General features: G+C 42.6%; 1 protein-coding gene across 5 annotated transcripts in view; it reads left to right on the top strand.

Annotated features, from left to right (window-relative positions):
• Positions 1 to 12,810, top strand: part of LOC147032227 (uncharacterized) — a 105,312-nt gene extending 92,502 nt beyond the window's left edge. For 3 of the 5 annotated variants that reach the window (XM_085869614.1, XM_085869613.1, XM_085869615.1), the window contains one exon: positions 2,827 to 5,621. In XM_085869614.1, the coding sequence (XP_085725740.1) occupies positions 2,827 to 3,959 (1,133 nt within the window). In that variant the 3' untranslated portion in view covers positions 3,960 to 5,621. Of the gene's footprint in view, positions 1 to 2,826; positions 5,622 to 9,491 lie in introns of those variants that run through there. The other 2 variants (XR_015055094.1, XM_085869616.1) reach the window with 1 other exon arrangement.
• The last annotated feature ends 13,782 nt before the right edge of the window (positions 12,811 to 26,592 follow it).

Consider the following 26,592-nt stretch of genomic DNA (forward strand, 5'->3'; position numbering starts at 1 on the left):
ATGGGTACACAGTGACGTCTTTGTATATTTCTCCGTCAAAGAGAACAGTAAAAATAAATTACAAAGGAGCTCAATGAATTGATGTTGTATTTTATAACATACAATATATTTATTATGTATACAAGGGAAACATGGAGAGGAGGGAGGGGCAAGGATGCACTATAGATCATGCTACTTTTCCGTATTTAATAAAGAGATGCCACTTTGTGCTTCCCTTTCAGATCACATTAGGAGTGGGATAAATTTACTGATAGAGACAGAAATATTTTGTGCAAAAGTATGGAACAAAAACCTGGGAACCTGGCCTTGAGTGGTCATTTGGACATGGCTGCAAAAAGTAGACTTTCACCTGGTTGAGGATTGTGCAATTTCCGAGGACTTCGAAAAATTCCCAGCGATGAGTATTCCATGAAACAGAGGTCATTGCTTGCAACAGTCTGTTGATGTTCGGTTTGCAAAATTGAAGACCAATCAATCATCTGTGCTGTCGTTGAAAGGTCAACATGTATTTGTGCTTTGCATGGGGCCACCACAGCAGTTCTCTACCAGGAAAGAACCCAAAGAGGGAAAGTGGTCAACCAGACTCTAATTATACAGGAAATTTGAAATTGGGTCAAAGTACCAGCAAGAATGCCATCTTATTAAATATACCACGTGAGGTGTGCATTGCAAATGACATGGCGAGTCAACATCGATGCCCTGCTTCATACCGTGTGATGCAGGGACCCCTACTGGAACTGCATGAAACGGCAATTTGAATGACTCGACCCAAAGATCGCAGGGTGTGGGTGCTGTCTCTGAACTAGCTTGCCATCGCATGAACCGAAATATTTGATGCAAACATTTTTTATTTCTTCCTGTGCAGCCAGTGGCTGACGGATGCATCATTTCTGGGGGTGAAGCTGTGCCGCTGATGCAGTGCCCCTTTTACTAGAAAGCTGGTACTCATTTTGCTGACCCGGGAAGGATGACAGGCTGAGTCAACCCCACCTGGTGTTAATTCCATGGCCAACGGGCTTGAACTCAAGATCCTAAGATCTTCAGCCAAGCACCTTAACCATTAAGCCAACATCCAGCTTTGATGCAAAGATTTTAACATATGACCCTCCAGAAAAGGAAACAGACCTCAAAAGTTCAGAGTTGTAGTTAAACCAAGTTAGTAAAGGTGTTATGAGTCAGTTATCTTTCATAAAAATGATCTCAATCAAAACCCATAAAACTTATTAAATAATCATCATAACAATGGAATAATTTTCAAAGTGTCCAGAATTCCAAAATGAAGGTAACGATCTGCCCTGCAGTGAGCAAGCTCAGGAACAATGTCGTGAACGGGGACTGACTGTGCAAGGATCTTAATTGTGGGCAAAGTGTTAAGTACCATCCTGCGTCCGAGGGGGGTAAAGGATGTCATGTGACTGCAATGAGCATAGATGGTGTGACCTGAAGGTCGTTTTCATCATTACCTTGCGTTCAATAGGTGAATACAAATCTTCACAAGTACAACCAGTTTATAGCATTTTTTAAAACATGGTTGATTCGGTTAACAAAAACTGGTTGAGATGAGCCGTTTTGAACATTAAGCCTATCAATAAAGAGACCTCCCATGGAGGAAATGCAATACTCACAGCACACCTTAAACTGTTGGTGATTACAAAGTGGAGCCACTCCCCCATCGCACGCTAATGGCAAACACTCCCATGAGGTACTCAGGGGCGTGATGTATGACTCCACTGCATTCGATTAACAGTCATCACTGGCAAGACAAATGCCATCAACTTTCCATGGTCGATTCGTGTGTGTGTGTGTGTGAAGGAGGAGGTCGGAAAGGGTGGACAGCGGATGCGGTGGTCTGACATGTGGGCGGATGGATAGGGTGAAATGATTCATAGTTCAATGGCTGGATGTACTGTGAGACGAAGGAAGGGCCTCTAACAACATCGTCACACATTCGTGAAAACACAATAATGGATTAAAAATAAGAAAAACCTCGTCTGGTGTGTTTTCTAGGACCCTCGAGGTTTTGACAAACAATTCATAAGGGAACCTGGGTTGATCGGGACACGAAGTGCATGAGGGAAATTTGGACCATCTTCTCTCACCGCTATTCTTGGTTGGGCCAGGCCAAGTCCAAGTGTGACAAGGGGTGCCCCGATGTACCTCTTGTGCAAGTGCAACCCAGTTTCCCTCCCGTTGTGTCTGGCCATATTGAATTCTTCTGAGAAATATTACACTAAAAGTGAAGATTTCCTTGAAACAAATGTACGTAAACATAATTCACTGAAATCAATCCATTTCTGCAGAGCAATCGTGAACGGAACACAAAAGCAAACCATTCGGGATGAATTCTGGCGATGCTGTTTGGTCACAGATTCTTCCACAAGCCAAATAGCTTTGTTTATGTAATAGTCCATTTGCCAGAGAAGTAACTTTGTTGTCCTCAAAAGTGCATGGTTTTATGGTGGTTTCTTGTTCACAGGCATGCATAGACAAAATTAAGCTTGGTTGCCCGGATGGCAACCATGGGGAAATCTGTTATTTTTGCGCAAATACAAGATGGCCGTCATCGACGGGCTGAAAATATAACTTTTTAGGTAATGAACTTAAAATTACACATGAGACATCTTTTCCATATAATTTTGGCACGAGGAATCGATATTTAACTTTATTCTTGTGATTAGAAGTAAATTTGAGGTCAATGTTCGAGTTCCTGGCAATTGTTTTCCGTGTGAGATACATTTTGAATGACAACAATGTCACTATTCTGACAACTGGACGCTCACATACGACATTAATTCGAGTTACTAATTCATTGTTTTGTTTTTACAGATATGGCTGAATCAAGGTGCATTCTTCCCGTGTGTCATGGTGGAGGGGAATTGAAGAAATTCGTTGATCAAGGGATCAAGACATTGATCTCCTGTGCCAAAGCCCGTGGAAATGAAGAGCTACGTGAAAAACTACAGGACATTGTTGATGGTGGTGGTGATGCTGTTCGCATAGAATGTCACAAAGGATGCTTATGTACTTACACATCAAACCAAAAAATTGAGAGACTTCATAAATCACAGAAAAGAAAAGCTGAAGATGATTGTGTTACAGTGACAACAAGATCTCGCACACAGGCAACAGGCAGTGGTGCGTTTGTTTACAAACGTGACTGCATTTTTTGTGGCAAAGAATGTTTACCTGTTGATTACAAACATCCAGAAAGATGGGATCGTGTTCGTCAGTGCATGACTAAAGAACGTTTTGACAAGGAAGGTAATCCCATCCCAACTATGAAAGATGCCATCATTAATGCTGCTGAGCAACGTAATGATGAAGTAGCCAGAACGGTCAAATTACCTATTGGATATTTGGTTGATCTCCCTGCGGCTGAGTGCAAATACCATGTACACTGTTATAACAGTTTCATGACAGTCCCTAAATGTGCTGATTTGCCAACTGGTGTTGCAGAAGAAAGTGCCCTAAAGAACGTCATAGAGCGCATGAATTGTGACAGGTCAAAGATGTGGAATAGCGTTGAACTTCATTCCCTGAACTGTGATATTGGTGGCAAACTAACAGACTGCATGAGTAAGGACGTTATGTTAGTTCTTGTAGATGGATGTGCTCCCATTGTTGGTTTCCGTGAGTCCATTGCTAACCATCTGAAAATGGTTAAAGTGGATGATGCAGATGAGAGGAGTATTGATTCTGTGGTAAGGCAGATCAAGAAGGAGGCATGCTCAGTCAAGTACAACAGTGCCAATTATGACCTCTCTGAATTTATACAAGCCAACACAATCAAGGCAACAAGCCCAACTTTACTGAGGCTGATTTCAGACTTAGTGTCTGGTGGTGAAATGACCAAGAAATCTCTAAGCCTGAGCCAGTCAATTCAAAGTCATGTTACAGGTACCAGAAATCAGACAACATTTGGACGCTGTCAAACTACTGCACCGCCATGGCAGTTCTGATCTTCTTAAGCTCCTTCATGAACATGGGTTCACAACGTCATATGATGAGGTCCTGAGATTCAGGAAATCCGCTGCTCATTTTCTCGGTGACAATGCTCAGCTTCTCCACCAATTCATGGGTTTGAATAGAATGCATTCAACCATGATGAAGCAGACATTACAATGATCTCACACCTGCTCATGGCTGCTGAATGTAATGAAAGAGTGATACGCATCCTTTCTGATGACACTGATGTTTTTGTATTGATGGTTTACTGGGTTTACCAGTGCAACATCCAGGCCACAGTGCAGATGGAAAGGTGGGATGGAGCAATTTGGGATATCAACACCACCTGTGACCAGCTTGGCCCCAAGTGTCTGCAGCTTTTGGGAATGCACTACATCACTGGCTCAGATACCACGTCATACCCATACGGCAAGGGCAAAGTGTCAGCCCTGAAGACACTGAGAGCTGGCAACTTCCCTGGTTTGTATTCCGCACTTGGCGATCTGAACGCAAGCCATGAACAGCTCATGGAAGCAGGGCGGAAATTCTTCTGTGCCCTGTATGGTCAGCCAGAAGGTACCACGATGAGTGAGATGAGGTACTATATGTACACAAGGAAGTCTGGCAAGCCCCTCAAGCTCATGGCATTACCTCCAACTGAGATCAATCTCTTCCTAAATATTTTGCATGCACATCTACAGACAGTACTTGCAAAATCAGCTGATCAGCAGGCCCCACCTGAACTTGACATTACAAAATATGGATGGGACATCAGAGATGGAATCCCAGTGCCAGCAACTTCTGCTACTCCACCAGCCCCTTTGGACCTCATGGATGTTGTGCGGTGTGGATGCAAAGCAGAGGGGAAGGCCTGCAGTACTGCAAGTTGCATTTGTCACCATGCAAAGATCTCCTGCACACTATACTGCACTTGTGGTTGCAGTGACAAGTGCTTCAACCCACACAAGACTGTGGAGGACAGTGAAAGTGAAGTGGAAGAAGGGAATGTCGAAGCAGAACTGGAAAGAGACGAAGATACGGAAGGGGACGAGTACAATGAATGGGAATGAACAATACGTAAGTTGTCTACTCGGCTCTATGTCCTCTGTTCCTAAGATGTCCAATATGATGACATGACAATGTGTATGCTTTCTGATTATCAACATACTGTTGTGAACCATTCATGACTTCACTTTTGCATTGGTGTTGCATAATTTTCAGCAGAAAATAGTCATGGACATTTCATGTGAACCTCTATTTATTCCTGAATGTAAAATATAACCCCAAAATTGAATTCCTCATGTCAAAATCATATGGAAAAGAGGTATTACACAGGATTATATGTTGACCGATTAAAAACTTAGCCCCATCGTCTGACCTGTAGCGGCCATCTTGAATATATGCAAATTACAGGAGTTCCCCAAGGTAGCCACCCCGGCAACCAACCTGAATTTTATTAATGGACCCATGTTAGTCCAAAACAATCATAAAACCATACACTTTCCACATCAACAAGGTTGACAATGGAACACATAACGGCAAATGGACTATATGGATAAGTATTAACACACACACACACACACACACACACACACACACACACACACACACACACACACACACACACACACACACACACACACACACACACACACACACACACACACACACACACACACACCTCCATAGCAGCTGAGTTTCAGTATATAGCAAGGGCAATAAGGGGTCACAGTACATAAGCTTTTGTGAGCCCGTCCAACGTGCATTGAGAGATGGGGTTTTGCAATCTTGTCCAAACACTTTGTAATACCAACTATCACCAAAGGTGGCCGGCCCTATTTTTGTCATAAAAAAGGCAAACTATATACAGTATATATCTACTGTATACTAAAACTGTGTGTGTGTTTGTGTGTTTCCTCCATAACTCAAAAACCATCAAACCGAGCAGCCTGAAACTTTGCATGCTTATGAAGGGAACTCAAAGGAGGTACACGAGTAAAAATTGGGTGTTTGGGGTTGTTGAAACACCCTTTATGAAGATAATTAACGCCCTTATTCAAGTCTATCCTTTATCAGGCACATTCTTGGCCAGCTCGCTCCAAATGGGGTCTCAGGGCATATCCTGGGTTACCTCGCTGGGGTCTGAAGCCACCATGTTTTTTGGCCTACTCCACTATGCCTTGACTTGGAACAGGCCGCAACAATTTCTTTACGATAGTTATTTTTTCACTTTCCTTACTTATATTATCGAATGCCTGATCATCATACTTTCGAATCGCTGGGTACATGACAATGCTTATAAACACCCTGAGATGCCAGCCTCATGGCTTTATTTCATTTCCGCACATGCAATAACATCGAGAATCTCTTAAACTAAGCCGAATTGCAAAATTCAAGTTCCAGAATTGAACGGCTTGTTCTTGTCACCTAACCAACTCATCCACCAAAATGTTGTCATAACTCATCCATAACCTTTTGAGATATCATGCTAAATGTCGTGTTTGGCCCTATAATCTACCAATGGTGAAGAATTACTGAAAAATTTATAGCATCCAGATCCAGATCTTCACCAAAATCTAATCAATTTGGCCTTGTCACACATCCAATATTTCCACCAAATTTCCTCCGAATCCGTCCTTAGCTTTATTAGATATCGTGCTAGATATTGTTTTTGGCCCTGTCCTCTCAATGGTGAAGAATCACTTTAGAAAATATTTTATTGTCACATCTGGATCCATATCTTCACCAAAATCGATTCAATTTTACCTTGTCACACACCCAAACTGTACACCCAGCTTTGTCTGAATCTGTCCATAACTTTTTGAGATATGCTATGGAGGCTTTTCAAAGCTCTATCCCATAACTTGTATTTTCACCACCATGTTGGTTGTATTCACTTCCGAGCAACTATAACATCAGTAGCTCTACAATCCAGCACATTTATCTCATTATTCGGACTTACTAATACTGCAATGGAAAGTTACACTAATTCTTGGGCCTTGTTAGGTCTATCTTGTTTACTTTTTCTCACTTGTTTAGCTTGCCAACTAATATGGCACCCAAGGACTGCATCGTCCATACTGTTCTGTTCTTGCATATGACAGCTTGGCTGCCAGGTTCCTATATAGTAATGACATTTCTTGGATGAACGATGACAGGCTAAGTGAACCCCACCTGGTGTTAATTCAGCAGCCAACAGGATTCAAACTCAGGACCCTTGGATCCTAAGCCAGCCACACCATCCACAAAGCCAACACCAGGCTGCATCATGCATACCAAAATCCCTCTATACAGTAGAGCTGAGTCTTTGTGCGTTTCTTCTGAGCGGATAAATAATCGATTAGGTGAGAGCTGATCGGTAATTCCCTCCAATTGAAGGTGTGAGAGAGACATGATTGGGTCTTCAGTGGGGAAAGGAAAACATGTCCAAGGCGTTCAGAATCCAAGTCAATCCTTTATTCCAACGGCCACTAACCAACCCATTAGTCTATCTTCCGGTTGCACCCGATACTGGAAAACCCCCAATAACCCAAGCTCAAGCATATGTACATTCAGTTCATGACCAAAAGTATGTGGACACCCCTTCTAATTAGTGGATTCGGCTATTTCAGCCACACCCATTGCTGACAGGTGTGTATAATCAAGCACACAGCCATGCAATCTCCATAGACCAACATTGGCAGAAGAATAGGCCTTACTGAAGAGCTTGGTGACTTTCAATGTGGCACTGTCATAGGATGCCACCTTTTCAACAAGACAGTTCGTCAAATTTCTGCTCTGCTAGAGCTTCCCTGGTCACCTGTAAGTGCTGTTATTGTGAAGTGGAAACGTCTAGGAGCAACAACTCAGCCACAAAGTGGTAGGCCACACAAGCTTACAGAATGGGATCGCCGAGTGCTGTAGTGCGGAAAAATCATCTGTCATTGGTTGCAACACTCACAACCAAGATCCAAACTGACTGGAAGCAACGTCAGCACAAGCATGATTCGTCAAGAGCTTTATAAAATGGCTTTCCACGGCCGAGCAGCCGCACACAAGCCTAAGATCACCATGCAATGCCAAGCGTTGGAAACACATTCTCTGGAGTGATGAATCACACTTCACCATCTATCAGTCTAACAGATGAATCTGGGCTTGGCAGATGCCAGGAGAACACTACCTGTCCAAATGCATCATTCCAACTGTAAAGTTTGGTTGAGGAGGAATAATTGTCTGGGGCTGTTTTTCATTGTTCGGGCGAGGCCCCATAGTTTCTTTGAAGGGAAATCTCAATGCTATAGCATACAATGATATTCTAGATGATTCTGTGCATCCAACTTTGTGGCAACAGTTTGGGGAAGGCCCTTTCCTGTTTGAGCATAACAATGCACCCATGCACAAATCGAGGTCCATACAGAAATGGTTTGTCGAGACCGGTGTGTAAGAATTTGACTGGCCTGTTCAGAGCCCTGACCTCAACCCCATCGAACACCTTTGGGATGAATTGGAACACCGACTACGAGCCACTCATAATCGCCTAACAACCTCACCAATGCTCTTGTGGCTGAGTGGAAGCAAATCCCTGCAGCAATGTTCCAACATCAAGTGGAAAGCCTTCCCAAAAAGTGGAGGCTGTCTTAGTAGCAAAGTACAGACCAACTTCATATTAATGCCCAATGATTTTGGAATGAGATGTTGGATGAGGAGGTGTCCACATACTTTTGGCCCTGTAGTATATTATATCATGAAAAGCAAAATTATGCTGCTTCAGGTCTTGTTATTACCTCCGCCACCGAAGGTGGAAGGAGATTATGTTTTCACCCCTTTCTGTTTGTTTGTTACTTACGAAATCTGAAGATTTCATAAGTATATTGATGACTTCCATCCTCTGTTTGTGTGTTTGTTTGTGTGTGTGTGTTTGTGTGTTTGTTTGTAGGCACGATAACTCGAGAACAGAAGAAGCTACCGATGTCAAATTACACCAGGTGATTCAGGAGGGTGATAGCTAGCGCTGATTAGATTTTGGTCAAAATCGGTCAAAGGTCAAGGTCACAGTGAGGTCAAACATAATTCCATAAATTCATGTGGAGAAATGGAGTATTCTTGCTTCGGTCGACGTTACGAATTCGTTTTAAAGTCGATTTTAATTTTGTCTTCGGTTTTTGCGATCGCTTAGGACGCTTAACACTCGGTTGTCGAAATTCTGGTAAAAATCGGATGTTTTGGAGACGTTTTAAGATTGTATAAAAAATATTGCACTCGCTGCGTCACGGCTCGTCATGTGGTGCAGCGCGCTCGAGCAGACACGTCGTTGAGTCACGTAAAGGTTTTGCGTGTGCACGCTGACGGTGTTTTTGATAAAGATGGTGTTTAAAAGTCATTTTTTATCCCAATAAAGGTTATAGTCTCATGCCTGACTCGCTAACCCGTCGGATTATGTAAAGATTTTTGGTGGATGGCCGAATATTACGGTTTTGTGACTTTGATAAAATGATATTAAATAATTGCGTGGAGAAATGGAGATTTTTGCTTCGGTCGACGTTACGATTTTTGATGGTTTCTTACAGAATCATTTTAGAAACTTCTGATTTGCCTCGCTACCTTCTCTCGAGACAGCTTTTATTAGACAAGGTCAGAGGTCAAGTTGACGATTTCGTAAGTACCAGTCTATGACTGCTTGTTACTTACGAAATCTAAAGATTTCGTAAGTATATTGATGACTTCCGTCATCTGTTTGTATGTTTGTTTGTGTGTGTGTGTTTGTTTGTTTGAAGGCACGATTACTCGAGAACGGAAGAAGCTACCAATGTCAAATTGCACTATGTGATTCAGGAAGGTGATGGCTGGTGCTGATTAGATTTTGGTCAAAATCGGTCAAAGGTCAAGGTCACAGTGAGGCCAAACATTCGATTTTTTATGGTTTGGTACAGAATCATCGTAGAAACTTCTGGTTTGCGTCGCTACCTTCTCGAGAGACAGCTTTTGTTAGACAAGGTCAGAGGTCAAGTTTTTGATTTCGTAAGTACCAGTCTATGACTGCTTGTTCTGTCTGTTTGTTTGGAAATCACTTACAGGTCACAATTCTAAACCGATCATCAAGAAACTTTACCAAATTGTAGAGGTCGTCTCAATTGAGTATCCAATTGATTGAAGTCAAAGGTCATCTTGAGGTCAAATTTCTAAAAAAGTTATTTTTCATCCGATTCACTTGAAAGTTGAACAGGATTTGCATTATGCATCACTGAATTGAGAAACTAACTATTTGACGTCAAAAGGTCAAACTTTTAAAATCATCAATTTCAATCTGAAAAATAATCAATTTTCATCCGATTGACCTGAGTTTTGTTTAATATTGTCAATTTCATTCTGAATGAAATGCACAATTTGATGTATTCATGGCAACCTTTGGAGAGGGGGTGGATTTTGCAAGTATCGGGCCCTGCACGACATCTATTTCTAGTTTGTCTGTTTGTTACTTGCAAATATCGAAGATTTTTCAAGTATATTGGTCAGTTGATTTTGTTATTCTGTCTGTCTGTTTGTCAATCACCTACAAGTCACAATTTAAAATTTATCTTCACGAAAGTATCGTGTTCTGCATGACGTCGTTTTCTTGTTTGTCTGTTTGTTTGTGTGCAGGATATCCAAAAAAGTTGTGGACAGATCTGAAAGAAGTTTGGTGGACAGGTTGGGTGTTTCACAAGGACTAACTAATTAGATTTTGGTGAAGATCCAGATCCGGCGCTATAATTTTTGATGTGATTCTTCACCATTGAGGGATAGGGCCAAAAACATGTATAGCAAATTAACTCAAAAAGTTGTGGACAGATTCGGATGAAACTTAGTGGACATGTTGGGTGTGTATATGCCTGGTGTTGGCTTAATGGTTAGGGTGCCGGTCTTTGGATCGTCGTGTCCTGAGTTCAAATCCCGTTCACCTGTTGAATTAATACTAGGTGGGGTTAACTCAGCCTGTCATCCTTCCGAGGTCGGCAAAATGAGTGCCAGCATGCTGGGATACTGTGTCGGAGTAGCGGCCTGTCCAGGATTGTGCCCAATGGCCAAGGAGACTGCTTAAGCAGCACCAATGCTTTGCACAGAGTATGGTCCCAATCTCCTCCTCCTCATCCTCGTAACAGCTGTACACACAACGGCACACCAGAGTTTGTTAAGTAATCCACTGGCACATCTGCAAAAACTTTGATATTCCAGTTCCCGAAAATTTGTGGGAAAATGAACCAAAATATATCACTGAAAACATTGAAGTATCGCTCACGTATGACCTGATGATCCCATCTGGCGTGAACATTGAAAACAAAGCATTGCGACCAGATATCATACTTCGGTGCAAAAAAGAGAGGAAGGTATTGCTAATTGAGGTGTTGATACCGGTGATTTTGGATGAATGATGCAGAAATAAAGAAAATGACCAAATACGAAGACTTCAAGCATGAAGTGAAAAGATCCTGAAAGCTGAAGAATGCCAAAGTTGTCCCAGTGATGCAAAGAAAGAACCTCATGGGAATGATGAAGGAAAACCTCACAGAGATATTGAAAACCATCGCTGGGAATATCACTATAAACAAACTACAGTTGGAAGCCATCCTGGGTTCAGTGATGACCCTGAAGACAGCCATCAGCACAAAACTTTGAAAACAGAAAACTTCACAGCTTGATCCATGAATCGTGAACCCTTACTGAAATGAAGGTGGATACTTTGAGCCCACCCTGAGAGGACTCCATTCCACATTCTGAAACTCCATATATACACACGCACACGCACACGCGCACGCACACACACTCAATACATAAAAACGACAAACACAAAGATTTACCTTTAAACAGAGTTCTTTGAAAGAGGAATTCAAGTGGGAAATTAGCAAAATTAAATTGAAAAATATATCAAGGCCCAGAACACAAAACGTAGATCTCTGCTCTCTGCCTTCAAAACCAGATCACGGAAAACACGCGGTCGGATGGACCTTATTGTTTTTATATATGTATCGATGTCGAAGTGAGCAGTGGATAGTATTAGGGGGTCACACAAAAGACACAAAATGTGTCTACTCATGCTTTGAGGTACCTATCCTACTAAAATTTGAATCTATCTAATGTTTCTGCCACCACTACCTTTCCACAGAGAACATTCCATGCATGAGCAGATACCAGTCTACGACGGGCATGGGGGACAGGACGGATCACAATACTCGGTTATGGTAGTTTCTTTGGATGTTTTTGCGCCCCATTCAACAGCTCAGTTCATATTGGTGGCATGTCTGGGTGCCCATGGTAGCGTTTGAAACCAGTCGCTTTTGACCGTTGGCCTTGACACACATTGCCGGATGAGTAATACAAACAATTTGACATATTCTTTGTTTCTATATTACCTCCATCAACAGATTAACAACATGGCAGGGTAAAAGTCGTAAATGCTGAGTTGAACAAACATCCTGAACTCATGGATTTAGTTAAGTAAAGCACGTCATCTGGGACCCGGCCGTCGGTTTTCCGCCGAACGCTGCTGATTCTGACGTCATTGCTTCCCTCTTTGGAAATTCTATCTATATTCAATTTTTTGAATCTGCTATCACCTGCGTAAATACATGGAACACACAATGTGAATTTTAAGAAGTATTAACAGAATATGTTCTGAGAAAAGTGTGTTAGAAGTTCTCAGCTTACACCCATTATATTATGATTATGATGATGATATTTGATTTTTGGAATCTGCTATCACCTGCGTAAATACATGGAACACATAATGTGAAGATTTCGGAAGTGTGAACAGAATATGTTCGGAGAAAAGTGTGTTAGAAGTTCCAGGCTTACGCCCATTATATTATGGTTAACTACTCTGAATAAATAACACCTGCCTTATTAACTCTCCTCTTCTTTACTCTCAGCCTGGCTCCTTTCCTGTCACTGTCCATTCTGTTGAAAAATTAGTTAACTCTGCACTTATTTTGTTTATACCCTTCATTATCTTAAACATCAATAAATAGTCCAAAAGTGTATATTTTATTATATTTCGTATTTTATCGAAGAATAATCTTGAGTCATGCACTTTTAATGGTATAATTAGACAAATTTTAATTGAGATAACAAATTGGTCAAATTATAAAATTATAAATTGATGGGTTAATTTTTGGTCAAATTCCTGCTCAGATTGATGGATTAATTCCACGTTCAAATTATATATTGAGGGAATAATAATATCCTGGCCAAATTATAAATTTATCAATTAATTCCCTGGTAAAATTATAAATTGATGGATAAATTCCCTGGCCAAATTATATATTGATGGATTAATTCCCTGGCCAAATTATACAGTGATCGATTAATTCCCTGGCCAAATGATAAATTGATAGATTAATTCCCTGGCCATATAAATTGATGGATTAATTCCCTGGCCAAATTATAAATTGATAGATTAATTGCCTGGTCAAATTATACAGTGATCGATTAATTCCCAGGCCAAATTATAAATTCATGGATTAATTCCCTGGCCAAATTATACAGTGATCGATTAATTCCCTGGCCAAATTATACAGTGATCGATTAATTCCCTGGCCAAATTATAAATTGACGGATTAATTCCCCAGCAAAATTATAAAGTGATCAATTAATTCCTTGGCCAAATTATAAATGGATGGATAAATTCCCTGGCCAAATTATAAATAGATGGATAAATTCCCTGGCCAAATTATAAATAGATGGATAAATTCCCTGGCCAAATCATAAATTGATGGATTGATTCCATACCCTTTCCGAGACGTCTGGGAATGGTGAAACAACCTCCTTGGCAAGGAAATACACTGAGTGGTTTGCCCTTCCCTTGCTTGTGGTTTCGTCGGTTCGGAAACTTGTAGCCGATAAGCTCTGAGACGATGAGGTTGTTTTGTGTGGTAATTTAATATCTCAACATTAAATCTAATTATAAACTGGTGTTTGAAACGTTTATACGTTCTCAGCAAGTTTTAAGATACATCAAAATTTAATTCATAGGATGTCAGCAGAATTCCTGTGAATTATATATGGATAATCTTTTCCAGTCAAATACCAATTCCTGTGTTTACCACATGGGGGTGCCTGCGATCCATGCTGCTGTTACTTTCAGGGGACATGTTAGGTTTCTGTCATGTCTGGTCACACACCCAACAAGAAAACTAGTTGACAATTTTTTGACAAATATTGCGATCACAAGACAGCATCTGTCGCAAAATATGTGACCTTCGAGTGTTGGTTTTGCATCACAATGTGAATTATTTTCCTTTAAGTGATGTCCAAAAGCATCATATTTGGTTCAGCCTCATTTTAAACAATTAATTCCATGGAATTAACATGGTGGCTTTACGAAATTGTCCATAAACTCACCAAATGAGGCTCTCTGTGAATGATTGAGGGTAAAAAAAATATTTCTTGAGAATGGAATACTTTGAAGAATATCAACATTCATTGAAGATGAACTTTATTAAATACTAGACAAACCTGTGAACCTGTTGGGTTCCCATTGTGACAGCGGTTGATGAAAAAACAAGACAAAATTTTAATATTATTTAGTGGTCAAACTTTAACTTGAAGAAAATTTGAGCATTTACCTCAGGAGTCATCGTTCGGCCAACCGGTTTCTCGAGGTATATCAACACATTCTCCATGGTTTCTCCATGCACTTTGTGGATCATCATACCAAAACTTGACTGAATCGGGAATTGATTTTTTCATAATTTTTTTCGTTGCCGATTTGAACGAAACTTGAAACTGCACACCGCAGGCGAATGGTAAGTAAGGTGGCCCTAAAATTGTTGCGCAATCATGTATCGTTTTGGCTGTATTTCGGTAACATACATACATACATTTTTATATATATATATATATATATATATATATATATATATATATATATATATATATATATATATATATATATATATATATATATATATATATATATATATATATATATATATACAGTAGACTAGTTGTAAGTCGTCACCATCGGGACCAAGAAAAAAGTGACGACTTAGAAATGTGACGACTTACGCGTATGCGAACATTCATGATGACTGTGGGGTGAAGGATGAAGTTGCACGTGGCCTGGACATGTATGTGTGAGAGCCGGCTATTGTACCAAAAGGAAAACACAATCCTCGGGGCATAGGTGGGGGTTCATTGGTGAGTTGGAAAGTGATCAAGCAAAGATGGAATTCATGAATCAGTTTATCAAAAGTAAAGATAATGAACAACTGTAAGACAACAACTTCGCCTGCTTATCACCATGATGGGCTTGACCAACGAACCCCAGAGACTTTTCTGGCAGCATCTGCCAGAAAAGCCCAGTCTCATCGGCATTGTATACGTCCCGAGGCTGATACCTTTCCAAGATGTCTTTCAATTTGCCATCCTTCCAGTCGTGCACCACTGCCGAATCCACGCTGCCTGATTCGCCACACTTCTTGACCTTGCCGATTCCCCACCTCACTTTGAATCTGTCTATCCAGTGCATCGGCAAGGTCTCGGCATCATCATGCCCGAGGTCCGCAGCGAATTTATGTGCCTTCAGCAGCAACATTTCACCGTCCAACCGAATATTTGACTGAGCCGACATTTGCCGAAACCAGATGATGAGCGCGTCATCGACATCTTCAAAGAACACACATTTCACGCGTTTCACACTTACCACCGGCCTTGCGATCTTCTCCACTTGTCCAAACATCGTGCCCTTATTCTTCAAGATATCGTTCAATGTCTGCCGTTTGATGTCCAACTTCTCAGCTATGGCTCTTTTCTTCATCAGTGGGTTTGCCTCGCAAAACTGGATAATGTCGTATTTTTCTTGGTAGGTTTTAGTTGTAAGCTTACGCTTAGTCGCCATTGTCCTGCCTGCAGTGCGATCAACGTGTGTACGCAGTTATAAATAGCCTATCACTGGCGGTGTACACCAATGAGCGAGCATCACGATTCCATGAAATCGGGCTTCTCACGAGGCAGCAGTTCCGTGTGACGAGTTAGGAGTGGTAATTTACTTGAGTTTCCATTAAGTGGGAACGGACAACATCTGACGACTTAGACGAAGTGACGACTTAGAGATGACGACTTACAGAGGGATGACCCTTTATTCATAGGGACTTAACATGAGATAAATTCGGGACTTTTTGACGCTGCCAACTTTGGCGAAGTGACGAGTTACACGCTGCCGACTTACGCCTAGTCTACTATATATATATATATATATATATATATATATATATATATATATATATATATATATATATATATATATATTTTTTTTTTTTTTTTACAAAATTTCCAATGATAACTGTGCTCTGCAGAATTTTTTATACATGATTACAGACAAACAAACAAAACAAAAAAAAAACATACAAGCTGACTAACATATCTTGCAAAAACTTCGTTTTGGCAAGATAATAATTTAATAAGGCAAAAGTCATTAATGGCTTTATTGTAGTTCATATCATGAAAACACAAAGAACAGGACTTTATTTAGTAAGTAAGGGAACACAAACTGATTTAACAATAGGAAGATGGGGAGGTATTACCTGTCATCATATTATTCTGTTATATATTTCTGATACATAACTGACAGCAAGAAGGCTTCAAGAAAATTATCATTTCTGTGTGCAAGCATAGTACCGACAAGAAAAGGATATACTGTATTTTTATAAACATGTTCTAAAGCATAAGAATGTTTGGGGTTTCAATAAAAGATTGTCTTTATACAGTGGAAAATCGATATAACGCTCACCGGTGGGGTCCAAAGCGACTAGGGCGTTATAAATGATGCAGCGCTATACTGATGCAGTGAAAAATATTTTATATTACAAACAAACCAGAGCCAAAACATGTGGACATGTATGTCCGCCATCTTGGATTGTTGGGGTTGATGACGAAGCGGTCAAGTTATTTTCTTTTCTTTTTTTTTAAACAAGAAATAAACACAGGAATTGAATGCATATAGAATATATTTTTTTTTTCATGTACAATCGAACATTACTTACAAAATAAAAAATACTGTTACGTTTGAGGGGGGGTATGCATTCAAAGGGTAATTAGGATGTTTAATTAGGTATGCCATGCTGTTCGAGTTTACCAGGATCTCGATGTAATAAGTAGCAATTCAGTGGTGATAAGTTGTCTAGTAAATGTTCATTTCTTCAAGGGGGGAAATGATAAATGTCACGTAATTAGATAGGGACACGGGATAGGGTAAGTGTGTCTGCGTAAACCCCTTTTGGTATTCTCTGAAGACTGGCCGTGACGTCACAGGACAGTGCAGCGGATGGCTCCGCCCCTTGATCACGATTGGCGGAAGGCAATGGCGGTGGGCCAATAAACGGCTCGATTGGGAGTGACGAGGACGAAGGATAAAAAGGTTCTGTTCGGGGTCGAAAAGGAAGAGGAAGAAGATTACAACCAAAAGATCGTGATTTTTTGGTGTGGTTCCCTGTGGCGGCAGAGAGCGTCCTTGTTGTTGTGCTGAATCGATCATGTTCTTGATCGTGTCTTGGAGCCTTGCCGAGCCTCGTGCCTCACCTTGGTTGGCTCTGGGGTTCTGCTGACTCGGAGTACGGGGTCGAACGGCGGGCGGACCTGCCTCCCTCTCCTGCTCGCAACTTGGCGGCAGAACTGGTTCCCTGGCGGCTGTGAGCGGACTTGGGCCAAGACCAGGAGGTCGACAGCACCACGGTTTCTCCTCCCCCCTGACGAGAGCAAGGCCAGCTCGTCCGACGCTGATCCAGGGACAGTTGCGTCCACACCACGGTCCAGCCTGCCCACCAGAAATAGCTACGTTTTGTGTGTGTGTGTGTGTGTGTGTGTGTGTGTGTGTGTGTGTGTGTGTGTGTGTGTGTGTGTGTGTGTGTGTGTGTGTGTGTGCTTGGCGCCTTAGAGGGATTGAGAACTGTATATTCATTGGAATTGTCTGTGTTTTTCCCCACGCCCGATCCCACACCATCCCGTCGAATCGCCCCGGATCCCTCTTCTTGCCGAGTCTTGTTATTTCTGGTAATAATAAAAACAAATAAACATCATCAACTCAGTGAAAAGTGACTCGTGCCACCTTCCTCGTCCCGTTTGCGGTAGAGCGATTAGAACCGCCATGCTTGGGTTATAAACAAATAAACCGCCTCCATCGTTTCGGCTCATTCTACGTTGGCGGGACTGTTCAAGTCCCGTGGACGTCACATTGGTGTCAGGGTGTTGGATGTTCGAACCCCTCTAAATTATATACCAGGATTAAAATCTCGCCACAAATTGGAATCTAAAATTACTACAGAAAAGCGCGTGAGCACGGGAAAATTTTGGCGGGATTTTTCAAATTTAAATTAATTGGTGGCAAACGGGACTTCTGCACCATGGCGGATGTGCAGATGTTTGAGGAGGAAGGCCACGTGTCTGGCAGCGAGTCGGGGGAAGAAGGGAGAGACGGGGGTAGGGTTGGAACCTCCCCCATTCCGAGCGTGGACCGTGCTTCATCGCCCGTAACGGAGCCGGCAGCGCCGGAAACCAGCATGATGACGATCTGGACAATGTTGGAACGTTTAATGAGTGCAATTACAGCACAGGGGGCAAAAATGACGGCACAGGGGGCACAAATGGCAGAAATGACGGCACAAATGGAAAATCAATTCGTGACACAGAGGGCAGAAATGACGGTACAGGGGGCAGAAATGACGGCGCAAATGGAAAATCAATTCGTGACACAGAGGGCAGAAATGACGGCACAGGGGGCAGAAATGACGGCACAAATGGAAAATCAATTCGTGACACAGAGGACAGAAATGACGGCACAAATGGAAAATCAATTCGTAACACAGAGGGCAGAAATGACGGCACAGAGGGCAGAAATGACAGATCAATTGGGGGTAATGGGGGAACAGTTGGGTGCACGGATTGATTTAATGAGGGATGAATTGGGGGAAAAGATGGAGAAAATGAAAACTGAGATGCAGGAGTGTGTGGATGTTAAATTGGGAGAAATACAAAGCAAATTCGAGGATAGATTGGAGGAAACAAAGGTAGAAATTACATTGGAGGGGGAAAATATACGAAAAAAATTGGTAGATAAAATTGATGCAATGAACATTCGGGTTGATAAAGTGGATGAAAGCCTGGAACGTCATTGTGCCTGTGTGGATGCTCATATGCAGCTACAAGTTGAAGAGTGGGGAGAGCTGAGGAAGCAATGGATGAATTTGGCGAAGGAGGTAAAAGGATTGGAGGCTCGTTTGGACGAACAAGATAAAATTATGAGCCAAGATGAAGTCTTGGATAAAGGCCTGGTAGAGCCGTCTTTTGTAAGTATAGTGTCCGGGTTGGTTGAGGAGCAGCTACAAACTCGCGAGGAGCCATGGAGGAGGTTGTGCAGGCCCAGAAGATCCTGCGGGAAGAGGTGAATCGGTCCATTCAACGTTTGGAACAGGAGGCAAAATTGACCCATGAGACCCTCACCACAAAACATCTTTGGCCACAGTGGGCTCCGAAATTGGATACGCAGCCACAAGGGTGTTTGATCCCTGGGCTGGATTCGGACAAGGGAGAAACTGAGAAGCGGGCCATCGTAAAAGTGATCCCCCTGGTAAATTTCGACGGGTCAGGGAGCGTTGAAGCTTTTCTGATGCAATTTGAGTGCATTTCCCGACTAAACGGGTGGAATGAGCAGGAACGTACAGGGAATTTGGTGGCAACGTTGCGGGGCCAGCCGCAGATGTGTTAAACGTGATCGCGGAGGGGATGTTGACCAGCTCCCACATTTGCGAGGCGTTGAGCCGTCGGTTTGGGTTCGCGGCAAACTGTGATCTGGTGCGGGCCCAGCTCCAGCACCGCAGATTAAAGCCAGGTGAGACAGTGCAGGAGCTGGCACAGGACATTTACCAATCAGTCAGGATCGCGTATCGGGACCTTACAGTGGAGGCATGGGACAGACTGGCACTAGTGAAATTTTAGCTGCTCTTCCTGACCCTGAGGTCCGAGCGCTAGTGGAGTTTCAGGATCCACCCACCGTTCACCGAGCGGCCGAGTGCGCGGCCAGGCTGGCCTCGTGGAGTCGGCCGGGTCAGGTTCCAGAGAGGCCATCGGTGACGATCCGACAGGCGGAGATCCAGGATCCGGGAGCGGGGCTGGGAGAAATTGGCATTACCCAAATGTTTCAGGAAATTTGCCAGAAACTGTTAAGTTTGATAAGGGGTAATTCGGTAGTTGGTGCGCCAAAGCGGCGGGGTCCAGCCCAGCCAATAGAGCAATTCGATTATGGCCGAGGGGGTCCGGAACCGGAAGAGACATTACACCGATACCCACGGGGCCTTTTATGGGGAGTTGTTTCCGGTGCGGGCGAAGAGGACACATGCAACGATATTGCCGGTACCCGGCGATGGAGAGACCCTCCAATAGACTTTCAAGCCCGGAGAGGATGAATCCTCCTGCTGAACCGCCAGGTCTATCCGAGATGCCCTTTCATAGGTCGGGTCCGGAGATCACTGTCGGGGGTCCGGGAGACTAGATCGGGCTGAGCATATAGGGCCATGCACGGCTGCTGAGATTGTGGCAGAGTGCCCTCCTTTGGTGGAAAAAAATGAATTGTGGGAAAATTGGCATGGGTTTGTGAGTTCTGCTGGGTTTTAGAGTGACAATCAGAACAGTGGGTAATTGGTAACAAAGCGGGCACAAGTGGCTGTCCAATGGCTGGTGCGTGGATCGGGTGAGAAGTGCTGTGTGAGTTGTTTTAAGTGAAGAAGTGAAATGTATGGTGCACACATTGTTTTTTTATTGGGCATGGTGTGGTAACAGGGAAGGTCATGGTCGGTGAAGTGTTAGAAATGCAGGTGTCACATGTAAGGCCGATGGGGTGGGGGAGTCATGTGGGTTTTGTGGGTGGGGATGATGTGCTTGTCCACAGGGATTGCTGAAGCTCACGGTGAGCGTGAATTGCGACCCCCTTCAAGGCGATTCACCACCTGGTGGCTAATGGTGACAGTGTCTGGAGGCAACTGGGAGAGGGTCTGGTTGGGCGACCAAGGCGGGTAGGACCTTGGCGACCCAGGAAGGCCAGAGGAGCCAGTGAGACCCCTTCCAGAGTGTTGTACGGGATTAGAGCTGATGGCTACCAGGGGGGAGGGAATCAAAGGGAGCGGGGCGGAGAAGCGTCCGGGTTGGACTAAAGCTTACCTGTGGGCATGGTTGCACCTGAGATGCCCCCATCATCTTGTGGTAACCCACCCCACGGCCATGACGGGATTCAGCCTGCATGATTAAAATGAGGACCATGACCTAGAAATGTGATGATGACCATGGTGTGAGTGTTGTGAAGATGTGTGAGTCCCACTCGATCCCGCACAACTTGACAGGTGCAGCAAGGGCATGATGTCCGCATAATTTTGGGGCAAGCAAATTTGAAAATTGGCTCCCCAGGTAACGCTGGGTCTATTAGCATCCACTGGGGGAGGCGGTCAAGTGTAAATATCCTGTGAATAGTGTCGTTAAGGCTTAGAGTAGGAATGTAAAGTATAAGTGTTGTGTTTTTGTGGAACCTTTTGTTTCCCCTCCCCAGATCACTGGAAAAGTGCTGGGCAAGAGCGATGATCCGGAGGATGGAGTGCAACTTCGCTCAGTGCTCTCATGTGATAAAATAAAATAAAAAAAACGAATGATTGTTTAGGCGAGGATAAGGCCATAAGGGGGTAGTACATTAAGCAGGATAGGTAAGTTAGCTGCGACTCGCTGCCCATTGCCCCTCCTACTTTATTTCGTTAGGTTAATTAGGTGTGAGTCAGTAAGTGTTAACGCTGGTACGGTACAAAATCGTGGGGGATATACTAAAGTATGGAGGGAGTAAATTTTTTTTTTTTTTTTTAAAAAGTAAATTTTTCAGGGAGTAAATTTACAACAACTGGAATATCGGGAAAATTACATCTACCGGGGTATTCTTTCTGTGGTCCGGACACAAAGTTCCATAAAAGATTAGATGAGGCTAACAATCCTAAACCTTGGTCTAAACCTGTAAATCTGATTGATGAAGTGTGTATGAAGCACGGTATTGATTACGGAAATAGCACGACGTTGGAAGAAAAACACAAAGCCAATAGAGAAATGTTGTAGAATTTGTCTAAATACGAAATCCAACATTGAGACAAGAAGTTGAGAGGTTCATCTTGAAGATGATAAGTGCTAAATTAAGAATTGAGCTTGGAAATTCAAAAAACTTATAGGATATAATTATGTGAACACTGAAGAGCTTTTAGCTGATGAATTGCATAAACCAATAATCACAAAGTTTAAAAGAAAGAAGGATTATACAAAAGGAGTTGATTACATCTGGTCCACTGACTTAATTGAAGTCATTAATAATAAGGGATACAAGCATGCTTTAACCGTTATTGATTTGAGGAGTCGATAGGCATGGGTTGCTCCTAAGAAAAACGAAAGAGGTAATACTCTTATGTTAGCCTTCCAACAGATATTTAATAAAAGCAAGAGAAATATATATATATATATATATATATATATATATATATATATATATATATATATATATATATATATATATATATATATATATATATATATTGTAGAGTAATAAGGGAACAGAGTTCTACAACAAAACATTTATAAATTTTCTTAAACATAATGGTATTACATTATACAGCACCTTTAATAAAGGAAAGACTGTTGTGATTGAGCGCTTTAATCCCACTTTGAAGAAGAGACTATACAAAAAATTTTCAGAACTCGGACATCAAAAATGGGTATCTTGAATTCAGGACATTGTCGATAATTTCAACAAAACAGTTCATTCTTCAACAAAATCAACTCCATCAGAAACATGTTCAAAATTAACATACGAAAAGGAGATTAATCTGAAAAGTCTAAAGATTAAGGTTGGTGATGTTGGAAGAATATATGTGGAAAAGTCATTTTGAAAAAGTTTACACAAAGAGGTGGACTGATGAACCTTTAAAAATCATTGATGTAATATTGGGGTTTTTTGGGGGGGTAGGGGGGGCTGGAAATCACTTAACATGTAGAAATGCAAGAAAAAAAATTTCCTTTTTTTGGGGGGGGGAACAATCAACAATGTTAAATATTGATCAATTGATGATCGAGCAACAGATGGCAATGCTCGGATATGGGGCACAGAGGGGTGCAGAGACTGATGAGGCAGCTGAACTACCCATCAGAATTCCACAGGTGTATGTGGCAGAAAAACCTCGAGAACCAGAGGTGTCGCCAGATCAACATACAATACAAGATCAGAAGGGTGCATCGTTGTTTTCTCATGCTCCAGGCAGACCACGTCATAGAAGAGAACTCCAAGGAAATACAAAGATTTGACAGAATGTAATGATTTGAAAAATAATGAATCCATTTGAGAGTTAATGTAAGGTGAAATGTTGAATTGAATGTTGTGAATTTGTTTGGAAATTTGGAAGGTCAAGTAACAGTAAATGATTGAACAGTAAACTCGAGTACAGTCTTCCAATTCAAATGGGGGAGGGATGTCATGATAATGGTTTGTATTGTTTGGATATTTTTGAAGACATGTACCTCAACTGTATGCATTGACACGACACTGTGAAACAACAACAACAACAACAACAACAACAACAACAACCTGAAAGAGGTTCTAAGATGGCTGATTAATATTTGCACCGCGAGCGATAGTAGTGATCTACTAGCCGAAACCCCGTCACAGACGGATTCCGTTCATTTAACCACCCTCACCAGCTCAACCACACTCGAGGGACATGGACTGGACAGGGCGTGCTTGCCCCCGCCTACTCATCCCCCGTCCATGCCCCATTCCCCCCCGCCTCCCACCCCCCACCTTCAATTTGCTTACCCCAGCCCAAAAATTTAATTACCCCGGCCCCGCCCCCGCCTCTTCACTCCCCACCCCCGTCTCTTGATTCCCCACCCCACTTGCCCCCGCCCCCTGTCCACCCCCTCACACTCAACCCCGCCTAATTCACTCATCCCCCGCCCCATTTCCCCCCCCCCGTCTCCCGCTTTCAATTTGCTTACCCCCACCCAAAAATTTGCTTACCTTGCCCCCCGCCTCTTCACTCCCTGCCCCCGTCTCTTCATCCCCCGCCCCCGCTTCTTCACTCCTCGCCCCCGTCTCAACGAAAAGTTTTTATTCTGCTTCAGAGTTGAAAGTTGACTATTGCCACTATGTGCGATGCACTCTTACAGGTACGAAGTTTCTTTCAGTCCAGGTCACAGTCCCGAGAAAAACGTGACATGACCGCAAGGAGGAGCACAAAATTGGTCCTTCAGTATCAATATATAGATAGAAGATAGATAGATACAATGTTTCTTGTAACATTTTTTGTGTCAAATTCACATTCTGAGGTAGTCAGCATGTGCAGAAGAGGGTTTTACATTGCAGACGCTATTTTCGAGGAGTGGAATTACACCTCTCAGTGGTAACGGTCTGTCGACGACAGACGTAATGACGTCAGCGAATGACCGATGATGTCATGACATCCTGACGCCTCTCAGCGGTGACGTCACACGTCGCCAAGTAAACGAATGTAAAACAAAAAGTGTTTATTCTGCTACAGAGTTGAAGTTTGACTATTGCCACGATGTGCGATGCACTCTTACAGGTACGAAGTTTCTGTCAGTCCAGGTCACAGTACCGAGAAAAACGTGACGCGACCGCTAGGAGCACAAAATTGGTCCTTCAGTATTAATATATAGACAATCACGGTGTTTTCTGTGTTTCTTGGTCTCAACGACCTAACAGTCAGCGTTTCAAGCAGCCGCTGACAGTTTAGCCTCGCATCGGTCTTCTCGTGGCGGGGTTGTTCTAACCTACAGATCTAGAGGTGAATGGCGAATCGATGGTGCTTTTAAACCAGGTGTGTGTTCAGTTACCAAGTCTCTTGTGGAACGCTCGCCAAGTGGCTTAAGCACTCAAGCAAGCACTCCATTTAAACCCGTTGACAAGGAACGGCTAGCTTGGCAAGTGATAGCTTGCTGCATGGTCACTGAACACACGCCTCCAGGTCCAGGTGTGTGTGTGTGTGTGTGTGTGTGTGTGTGTGTGTGTGTGTGTGTGTGTGTGTGTGTGTGTGTGTGTGTGTGTGTGTGTGTGTGTGTGTGTGTGTGTGTGTGTGTGTGTGTGTGTGTGTGTGTGTGTGTGTGTGTGTGTGTGTGTGAATCCTTGTGAGTGGAATGGAAGAGAAACAAAACGTGTTTAAATCGATTGTACTTTCCATCCAATGCGGGTTTTGATGATATTGTCAATGGGTCTGCGGCTTTTCAGAAAAAAGACGGGTCTAACCCGTGAAATGCGGGTCACTTGACATATATGTTCCCACCACCACCACCACCCCCTCCATCATTCAAATCACCACAACCATCACAATCACCAATGCTGTAAATGCACTTCATCCATCTTAATTGGGGCATGTCTGTCACTGTCTGTTCATCCGTCTTATCAGGTGATGATCGAGGAACAGCTTATATAAACCGAATGTTGCATTTTGAAAACGAATCAGAACATGAACAGAAAAACAAGTTTGCCGTGGCACTACCACACATTGGCTCTGAATCTGTCCCGATCGCACGTGCGCAGAGAGGAGTGAGATCATATTTTACTGTCTGTCTGCTTGACAACCAAACAAAATTGAAAATCATTCCAAAGAGGAAACTTACTGTTTTTAATTACGTCATAATGGAAACAAACACAAGCTATGAAGATCCAATGTAACATGTTAGATATGGTAATGTAACAGCAGCTGGAGAAAACAGTGGTAAAACCAGGAATTAATTTATACATTCGCTTTAAAACCTCTTCAAATCTTTATTTAAATTAAATTATATACTTGAACGCTGGTAACACAAATCGTCTTCATCATACTTCCACAAACCATGTGATATATCGAGCATAAGGGGCGTAGCTTGTGGAAGTGCATACACTGCATACATCGAGTGAAGAAGAGCCAATCAATATGGCAATGTGTGATGCGGATGCAATGATAATGGGGATTTATTCACATCATTAATTAATAACGAGCCGTTAGCACAATAACCCCCTCAAACCTTCCATCATCATCACCATTATCTCCATCAACTCGTCTTTATTGTCTCCACCATCAACATCGTTATCACATTATTGGATCGATCAAGTTTATCATTGTTATCCCTGGTGTTGGCTTAACGGTTAACGTAGCTTCCTTCAGATGTTAGGGTCTTGATTTTGAGCCCCTGTTGGGCTGTTAAAACAACACTAGATGGGTTGACTCAGCCTGTCATCCTTCTGAGGTCGGCAAAATGAGTTCCAGCTTATTGGAAAAGGGGCACTGCATCAGCAGCGAAACTATGCTCCAGCAATGATGCAACCAGCAGCCACAGGCTACATATGAAATAATAGTAATACTTTATTTTTTGTTCTCAATAACTATTTTATTCATAAAAAGAAATAACACAAAACCAATACATGAACATGTTAATTAAGGGTACAGTTTGGGCAAATTTTAAATCCGAGATCCCAAACTATATTTTCCCCATTACCCAGAAGTTTGCGGATTTGCGGTTCATTGAGATTTTCAAGAACGCCACCCCCGCGAACACCAAAGCTCTTCTGTATATACTACTGTCGGGGGCGCTATTCGCGGGGGATACGTTCCTGAAAAACGCCGCAAATGT

Source organism: Eptatretus burgeri, chromosome 2, assembly GCF_056783735.1.
Source record: "Eptatretus burgeri isolate ZD-2024b chromosome 2, Ebu_testis_v1, whole genome shotgun sequence".
Taxonomy (NCBI): Eukaryota; Metazoa; Chordata; class Myxini; order Myxiniformes; family Myxinidae; genus Eptatretus; species Eptatretus burgeri.